Source organism: Citrus sinensis, chromosome 7, assembly GCF_022201045.2.
Source record: "Citrus sinensis cultivar Valencia sweet orange chromosome 7, DVS_A1.0, whole genome shotgun sequence".
Taxonomy (NCBI): domain Eukaryota; kingdom Viridiplantae; phylum Streptophyta; class Magnoliopsida; order Sapindales; family Rutaceae; genus Citrus; species Citrus sinensis.
The window spans coordinates 25,409,679-25,419,563 of record NC_068562.1 but is presented as its reverse complement, the minus strand read 5'-3'; the positions used below and the strand labels follow the sequence as shown (position 1 = coordinate 25,419,563).

General features: G+C 35.1%; 1 protein-coding gene across 1 annotated transcript; it reads right to left on the bottom strand.

Moving 5' to 3' along the window:
• Positions 1–2,412: 2,412 nt before the first annotated feature.
• Positions 2,413–3,215, bottom strand: LOC102614088 (E3 ubiquitin-protein ligase ATL76-like). The gene has a single exon (XM_006464804.4). It carries the CDS (start codon positions 3,180–3,182, stop codon positions 2,526–2,528), a length of 657 nt encoding a protein of 218 aa, XP_006464867.1. The 5' UTR covers positions 3,183–3,215; the 3' UTR covers positions 2,413–2,525.
• Between the last annotated feature and the right edge of the window lie 6,670 nt (positions 3,216–9,885).

Here is a 9,885-nt window from a genome sequence, read left to right as displayed (position 1 = left end):
TCTGCTACCATCGTAGAAGAGGCTATAGGAGACTGTTTAACACTTTTCCATGAGACAACATCCCCAGTTAGTAAATAGATGTAGTCTAATATGGAATTCGTACTATCTTGGCATTCAACAAAATCCGAGTTAGTGTACCTAATGATCTTAAGTTGATTTGACCTTTGATACGTAAGCATATAGTCTTTTATTCTCTGTAAATACCGCATGATTGGTTTGGCTGCTTTTCAATGGTTTACTCCTGGATTACTTAAATACCTATCCAGCAACCCAATAACATATGTAATATCCGATTGCATATAGGGATGGCAATTGTGCCCGCAAACCTGCCAAAACCTGCTCGCTGCAGATAATTTTGAAGGTTGCGGGTAGGTTTGGTATTAGGCTAATATCCAGACCAGTAATGTTTATTTAAATATTTTTAATTTAATTTTAATTAAAAAATATTTAAATCTAAAAAATATATAAAGTAAATAATACAATTATGCAAAGTACCAAATAACATCATAGTAGACTTCATCCAAAGACGTTGAAGGGTTTAATGTGTGCTCAAAATTGGTTGTGTGCTGAATTTAATGATGTGAAAATGTATTTTTACTTCAATAGAATATAATATCTGTTATACATTACAAACTTATAATCATATATCTTTTTTCTTGATATACTTGTTACTTGTAGATGCAGAATCTTCTAATAAAGTAGGAAATACCAAATTCTCTGAAGATGAATATATTATTAATGAGGTAAGGAATTAAGTTTATTTAACTTAATTCATGTATTATTATATACTTATTATAATTTTTTATGGATTATTTTTCTTTAACTTAATGCACGAATTATTTCATTATTATAATTTTTTTCTTCAGATTAATATTTGAAAAGTATTATTCTTTGAAAAATATTAATCTTAATCATTATTGTAGGCATCATGTTGGATAAGTGCTAATGGTGGTGAATAAAATGTAGATCTTTTCTTGGAGCTTGTGTTGAATAAGATATGAAATGTAATTATTATTTTTAAATACTACTTTGTGATTTTTTTAATGGATTTGTGTATTTTACACTTAAATTTGAGATTTTGTGTTGGATTGATGTTGAAATTTAAAATTTTCATTTACATTGGTTAAATTTAATATAAAGCATTTATTTTTATCAATCATTATATATACACAATAAAAATTATTTTACTTACATATTTATAAATGTATAAATAAATTTCGTTCAACGTTATATATAATTTAATCATTTACATTTTTACAGCAATTTAATAGTATGATTTACTAAACACATATAACTATTTTTAAAACCCACAGCATTTCTAAAAATAAATTGTACCAAATATTTAACTAATTCTCTTTACAATATTTATATAGCATAGCTAACAATAATTATTTTAAAAGATACAGCATTAAAAAACTGGCCCTTACTTAACTTACTTCCCACTATTTTCATAATATTCAAAAATCTCTTGGCACCAAAAAATTTAAAGAAAAAGAGAGGTAAATAGACCATTTGTTTGATAATTTATGTTGAGAATATAAATACATATTTACTATGAGAAAATATTTTAAAAATAACAAAAATACAAGAAAAATACTTGTTATTAATTTTTTTTCACACCGAAACATATATTTCTCTTTTTAGTACTTAATTTTTTTATTTTAATTTTCATTTATATAATTTACTTATTTTATAATAAATATAAATAAAGTATATTTGAAAATAAGAATAATACTATAAAAATTATGCTGATAAGAAGTTATTGATTATTATAAAAACAGTAAAAAAATAAGTGGTATATATTGATTTGAATAGGGAAAAAATAGCAATCACTCATTTTCCACTTATATCATGTTTTTAATCTGCATGTGTTATTTAATACTAACCGTTGAAACGATCACTTTGTTGGATCCAGCGGTTATAACATTTGAGGTAAGTTGAAGATGTTACAACTTAGCTAGCCCTTATTATCATATACTTCATGCACATGGAAACTTCCCAGCGGGGAAACTATTTTCTTCTTCCACAGTTGCAATTTAATTTTATATTTTCATCATATTAATTGACCATTTATAGGCTAATTAAAGTTGCAAAAATTCCTTAATTTATTTTTATTTGTAACAATATAATGATCATTGTTTTGGATCGGTATCTTACTGGGTGGATAACGTTAGTGTTAGTCTTGTGAGGGAGAGTTTATCCCTTTGTATTGTTGGATAGCACCAAAAAGTAAATTAAGGGGAAAAAATGCGTGGTAATGGTATATACGGTTGTTACTTGTAAATTCAATTTAGAGAGAATTTTGATCTTGGTAAATTCAAAACAATTTCGCTACAGAAATAGAGAATTAAATAAACTTCAAAAGATTTAAACTTCTTACTAATTTAATTAAAGAAATTGAATACAGTAGTCCAAATTGTGTAAATATATATTAACAAATACAAATACTGGATAGCGATAGTTGTCCAAACTGATGAACTAGGCTCACTAAATCAGTCTTGTAGAATAAACTTCTCCCTGTAAAATTAGCTAAGTCCCTCATAATTTCGTAAAATGCCTTCAGGTTCCAATGGCCTAATATTCACAACAGTTTCTTGCACTGGTGTGGAAATTCCAGACAAAGAGCTAGGCTGGGTAGATCCCTCAATCTGCTTGCAAGATTCAATCAGACAATGCCTGCACTTGGGGCACGAAGAATTCGATCTAAGCCACTTATCGATGCAACGAACATGAAAGCCATGGTTGCATTTCGGTAGGATCCGTACACGCTCACCAGGCGCAAAGTCTGAAAGGCATATAACACATTCATTGTCCAAGCCTGGAAGCTTCAACTCTCCTGAGTATTTAACAATAGTAAAAGCTTTTAGAGCTTTTTTCTTGATTCCTGTCTTGGCTAATGGGGTTGAGGAGTTGGCTCTAGGCCCTGAGTACTCTAATCTTGACCAGCTAACTAATATACACCTGATAAGAAAATGTAATCCTAATGAGCAAATTATGCCACATACAAGGACTGAGAGGACAATCACCGCATTTGAGTTCAAGCTGCTTTCACTACTGTACGGATGAGCAGCTGTGACTGGTTGTTCATTGAGGGGATTTTGGATGAGTAATTTTCTCGAGTGAAATTTTCCAAAAAAATCTGGGAAGAGTTCAGTGGAAGAGAAAGAGTAGGTTGTTGACATGTTTAGAGACTAGGAGTGAGCTCAGAAACTTTAGCTTGAACTTATAATTCTTGGAGGTGGCAAGCACAAAGGGGTGCTATATATATATATATATATATATATATATATAAAGTTAGACATGCCAGGATATGTATATGATTTTTGTTAAAAGTGTAAGTGGACATGTATATGATTTTTGGTAAAAGTGTTAGTGGACATGTAGAATGTTGAGAAGCTTCTTATTTAATTTTATTTGATTGTAAATCATAGATTTTTTGTCCACATTATGTGTTTTAAATGGATCCTCCACTGAAGTTTTTCCCTTTTTGAAATCAAAGTGGTCCACTAATTCGATAGAATTTAATATTTTATGACAGCTAGAGTTGTTAGACTATTCTTGATAAGAAACTTTATGCTTCCTTTCCTTTTGCACTTCAATTAAAAGTTTAGTAATCACAATCTTATCATAATAATCTCGGTGTCCTTTAACACCATGTAAAACATATATAACTACGAAACTAAACAATTTAAAATGAAAAAGGTTTCCTTACAACAAGTAATCCACTTAGAATCTGTAGATACCAAGAATATTTTGCCACCATAGATCTCTTTCTTTTGTTTGAGATACCAAAGATCATCAAGCCAAAACCTTTCTCCAATGCAAGTAGTTCGATTGCAATCCAATCATGTTCAACATATTATATAGCCTTTGCGTGTGGCTGCAAATTATAGCACTCTTTGTGCTTAGATCCTCAAAATATCTCTGGAAATATAAAATATCAAACTGGTTCATGAATTACTGGCTAATTAAAGGCTTAAATTAAAGTTTATATCAATCCATCTGGATAAAGCAACTATTGTTCAAAGTCGTGTTTACAAAATATGGACGTAACTGCCGGTAGGTTTGTGTACAAAAAGTTGCCTATAATGACAAGTGGTACATTTAATGCACAGAGTTTCCAAAGATAAGAGTTGTTTCTTTTGCCCTTACAAATTTAATGTTTTTTTTTTCTAATATAATTATCATAGATAAAAGTGGCTGGTTGGGCCTTTTGAGGGAGACTATCGGTTTGTTTAGTGGAAAGCACTTTTTAAAATGCAGTGACGAAGAAACTGGCTCATTTAGCGGAAATTAATTTCCATCCTGGCTCTGTCTTCAAGAATTTCATGACTTAAAAGTTCTATACTTTTTTTTACTTCCATTTTAAGTATATCATTATCTCTTTTTTTTCAAATTTTTTAATTGTAAATGACGAGATCTTTACTTCTGAAAATGACTGAATTATCCTTCATTGTCTTAAATCACTTAATAAGTTGTCTGCATTTAAAAAATGAGAGCACTCACACTTAAAATTTTGTATGACTGTGCGAGTGCTTGTGTGCACATATGCTAGCAATTATAGATATTTACAAGTTAGATTCTAATGAGGAATTTCCTATTTTAATTAGCTTCACTGATAGCTCATTATTTTTTCGTTTTAAATTTGTACATAGAGAAATTCTAGAATACATCAGATGTATTACAACCAATTCATGCATTCATGATATATGTAGTTGACTTTAAAATGCTCACCACTTACATGATAGTTTTTTAAAATAAATACACACATGTCATACATCATTTACTTGTCGTATGGTTGACATAGTACCTCTAATTTATTCTAGAATTTCTCATGTACATGATAGGATCCATCATGTGTAAATTTTATGATTGGCTCCAAATTAAATTTTGCACGTTGTAGTTAAGTATAAGATCCCTCATTAGAACCTAATTTTGTGTGTGTGTGTGTGTGTGCGCACGCGCGCGCGTGCGTGCGTGTGCATGCGTGTGCGTGCGTGTGTACGTGTATGCGTGCCTGCGTGCATGCGTGTGTGTGTGTGTGTGCGCGCGTGCGTGTGGTGCTTGACATAAGGAATTCACAAACTTTCCATGGAATTCTGTCTGAGTGTAAATAATACAGCCGTTATTTTAGGTTGATCACATATAACTTAGCAATGCAGGTAAATGACCCTATAAATGTTCAACTCTTTATCTAATCTTATAAATGAATGTAGCATTATTAGATTGCAAGCTGAGGTAGCTGCTAAGAGCTTGTGGCTATTAACCAGAAGATTGGTGGTTCAAGCCTTCTTCTCGAGATTATTTTTACTTTTTTATAGCGATTATTAATTTAATAAAATCTAATTTTTTATTTTTTTATTTTTTTAATCGGTCTTACTTTGACAATGCTCCTCTTATGATCCTCTCTCTGGAAATTGTTTTATTATTTACATCTGCTTAATTCTGAACTGCCACCCACTTCAACCACAGCTGCCCATTGGATTCTGCCGTTCATTGAATTTGAAAATTTTGCCAGGTAGCATCCCTATCACGGATTTACGCAACCATATAAAGATCACCGGAAAATGAGATTTAATTAGAAAAATAACAGTTATTGCTCGTAACGTTTGATTAAACTATCATACGAAGTCAAAATTTGTATCATTATTACTTTTTACAGTCAAAAGAAAATTATAAAAAAATAATCTATTACTTGAATTAAAAAATGTTTTAACTAACAAATTGTTTGGTAGTAGAATCTCGATAAATTAATAACCTCTTAATCATGAAAAATCTATTAATTTAATAAATATTAGTAGATCCAGAAATTTACAACTATTAATTTATCAATAAATTAATAATTTATTGATTTATAAAGATATTTTCACATGCATAATAGTAATGTGTATGGAGTATAGAGGTTAGTATAATTAAAGACTCTAGTGATTCTATTAATTTGGATTTCTTTATGAATGGAAAAGTGGTGCTTTGGATTGGGAGTAATCACTAGGGATAGGGCAAAAACCAAGGGAAAGGACAAAGGAAAGAGTGATGCTATATGATACGGTTTTGATTTGATCTTTGTTGAATGACTTAACCACATGATAATCTATTGATAGGATGGCATGGCTAGATCACAATTAAATGATAGCTTATCAGAGAAGATTTTGGAGGCAATATGTTAAGTCAATCTCTCCTATATTTCCCTTAACATAACATATGGAATATAATAATGGCTTCAAGTCGAATATAATTTCAAGAAAGCTAGAATTGGAAACTTATTTTTCAAAAGCCTCATAGGTATTTAGTTTAAATTAGTTAATTATTAATTTATATACGAATTGGGTCCTATAGAAAAAAGAAGATTTTTTAAAAGTTTATTACCTAAAAAATTTATCAAATTATTAATTTATCACATTGGCCCCAAGTCAAGACCAACAAAAGCTATTATTTAATCGAGATTATCAATTTATTGAGTATCAGTTTAATGAAGCTTTACTTTTTAACAAATTATATGCCATGTATTCTTTAAAATAATTATAAAAAAAACACATATTGTAAAACCTCGATAAATTAATAGCATTAAGACTATGAAAAATCATTAACTTAGCAAATACTGATATATCTATAAATTAAACAATTATAAATTTATGAAGAAATTCTTTATTTCATTTGAATAGTAGTTAGTTGTCTTATATTGGTAATAATTAAATTGTTGTAGAGTTTATATTTTTTTCATATTAAAGATGACATATAGAGCCTGCTTTGTGCTTGTTGCAATTCTAAATTCATGTCAAGAAGCATCAATCAACACAAAGAATTTACTTATTTCACAAAAGGTATATGACATATCCACACATGCTTGTTGCAATTCATATTAGAAAAAGATTTAGATGAGATTCAATTCTAAATCCATGTCAAGAAGCATCAATCAACACAAAGAATTTACTTATTTCACAAAAGGCATATGACATATCATGTGTGGATTTTGTTTCAAATTAAATAATCATTAATTAATATGATAAGTGGATCCTATATGAAAATATGATTTTTTTAAAGTTATTATTTTATAAATTCATCGAATTATAAATTTATTACATTGGCCTCTAGTCACGACCGACAAAAATTATTATCTATTCGAGATTATCAATTTATCAAGTATTAATTTATTGAAATTCTACAAATTTTTAGTGAAGACAATACTTGTTAGTTCTTTGTTTCTAGAGCACTTGTTGATGCTGAAATCTGCTCGCCCTTGGACCGACCAGATTCTGTCACCAACGTTTGTGTTATCAACTGTCACTCGAACCACTGGGGTTGGAATCGCCCTTCCCTCTCTCACTAGACCTGCGTTCAGCAAAAACGGATTAGAGACGCCGGTGGTTTTGCCGGCGTAAACCCTCCGATGCCTAAGTTAGCACAAGGTGTTTACGGGAAAACAGTGTAATATGGATTTAAGAAATTTGTAAGGAAATGGCCTGGTTGCAATTTGGCAGCGTTTCCCCTCTCTCAGTTTTTCTGTCCCTGTCTTCTTCGATGTCTTTCTCTTTTATAGCCGCCCTTTGTCCCACGTTTTCCGTTTGCCCCTTATCCCTCCTTTTTCGGGTGGTGGTAGCCCCTCATGGGACTCTAACTGTTAGATTGTGGGCAAACGTGGATCTCGCGTGTCCTTCAACCGTTCTGGGAGAAGTGCAACTACTGCGATTTTGTGAGATCGTGTTCCCGCTTTCCTGGGGATGAGTATCGGCTCGGCGTATACTTCTGGTCGGTATATTTTCCTGGTCGCATTCATCTCGGGTCGGCTCCTGTTTAACCCCGTGTTCTGCTCGTACCATATAGCTGAAAAGATTCGTGCCGGGGCGGAACCAGTAGCATGGCCGACCTGGTGCCTTTATGTACTCAACACCAGTCCCCCAGTTTCTGGTCTGGCGAGTGAAATGAGTTAAGAGTAGAAACTGATGGTCAAATCTCACCAGCCCGGGGAGCTTCTCATCTGATCCTCTTTTTATTGAGACGGGCCTGACCTGATGTACCATTTCTCTACTGAGGAGACTCCGACCTGAGCATGGGCCTAAGTGAACCTGTCCATAGCATATCTGGGCTTACTTCTAACCTGGCCTCTTGTAACGGTTGGTGACGTGGCATCTCCAGACTCTTCGTATTTGAAATTTGAAACGACGGGCTATCCGTCCTCGATATATGGGGGGGGTGAACTGGCATATCCCATCACTTAAATGCTTCCATTTCCCCCTTTTCGTTTCAAATCCCTAGACTGGAGTCATCATCATCTTGCTATTCGTTTCTCCGCCGTCAACCAAATTTTCTCTGAACTTTGCTCACACTTCCAGCGTCCGGAGTATCCATTTGCCGGGTGTTTTCTCTGTCACGGCAGCGCTATCAGTGTCAGTCTATTCCAGGTATAGTCTTTAACATTTTCCTCTGGTTGTTGTTGATTGGGTTCTGTGTTGCCTTCTCTGTGTCCATATACTCGAGTTTTCTCTGTTTTTCTTTTGGGGATTCCGGTATGTCAAATCGGAAGAGGAAGTTAATTGTTGATTAGGGTGATGAAGAGTCAGGGGACTCAGGCCTCAATGTGCCAATACCCACTGATTACTTAGGCCCCTCCAGTAGTGTAGGTCCTTCCCATGGCAGGGATACCCTTGAATACCCACGCCCTTTGGTTATCTCTCCTTCCCCCGAACTAGAGCTTGTAGGGAATAGAGGTGGACCTACGTCGGGCTCTGGTGAGAATCACAGTTCTGGTGGGGTTGGGGTCCCTGAAGGAGTTAGTGATGGTGAGGGGAGCAGTTCCTGACCGAGCAGACCTGATCAGAAAAGGAACCTAGGCCATAGGGTGGAGGCTGATTCCTACCCTATTGATTTCATGGCTTGTGCCACCACCCCCACCGATCTATTTAAACTTAGGAATCTCTACAACATCCCCAACGATGTTCTTCTTGTAGTCCCTGGGAAGGGTGACGTTCCTAGTCGGCCTCCGCGGGGGTATGTGACGATGCACCTAGAGAGTTTTAAACTAGGAGCTCGGCTGCCCCTTCAGCGTTATTTTGCCAAGATATTGGGAGGTATGCATCTGGCCCCAGGTCAGCTACACCCGAACGGGTGGAGGGTTCTATCGGCTATGTTTGTGTTGTGGGAGAGGTGCGGGTTGGAGGAGCCTTCCCTTGTTGAAGTAAAGCATTTGTATCAGCTGCGAAGCAGCCCAAGGGAGGCGGGCTGGTACTACTTCATGTCCAATTCTGCGAAGAGAAAGCCAATCACCGGTTTCCCCTCCTCGTGCAAGAATTGGAAGAATAAATTCTTCTTTGCTGGGGGAAAATGGTGTTCAGCACTTCGTTCGTTGGGTGGTGATCTTTACCTACCAACGCAGTTTGTCACCCCAGGTCGTTCATTTTTTGCCTGTATTCTTTTTCGAATTGCCACTTATTGGGTTCTTTAACCTTGTTTGTTATTTCAGAGTCATGGGGTTTGGTCGGAGGGCTTGAAGATCGACCCTTGCTTCAGGTGGAAATTGCTCTCTTGAACGCGTCTACCTGCCAAGACCTCCTGTCACCAACAAGTTTGGTCGGCTCGGGCTTAGTGGACATAGCTGCCGGGATGGATAATAAGATCCTCAGCGCGATGAGCAGGAAGCGTGGTCGGGGCCCGAGTAGCTCCAGCAACCCTCCTCCTCCTTCGAAGAAACCCAGCGTCGGTCCTTCCAAGGCGCTTGTTCCTGCTCTGCCCCCTCCTCCACCTCGTAAGAGTGGTGGGGAGAAAACCTCCGACAAGAATCCTGAGGTCAGCTTGCAGTCTGGGGACCGATCTTCTCCTCTTCCATCTCGGGATCAAGGTGACTACCTGAGCCCATATCAGAAGGATTATAAAAAGTAGGTTGGGCCCAAG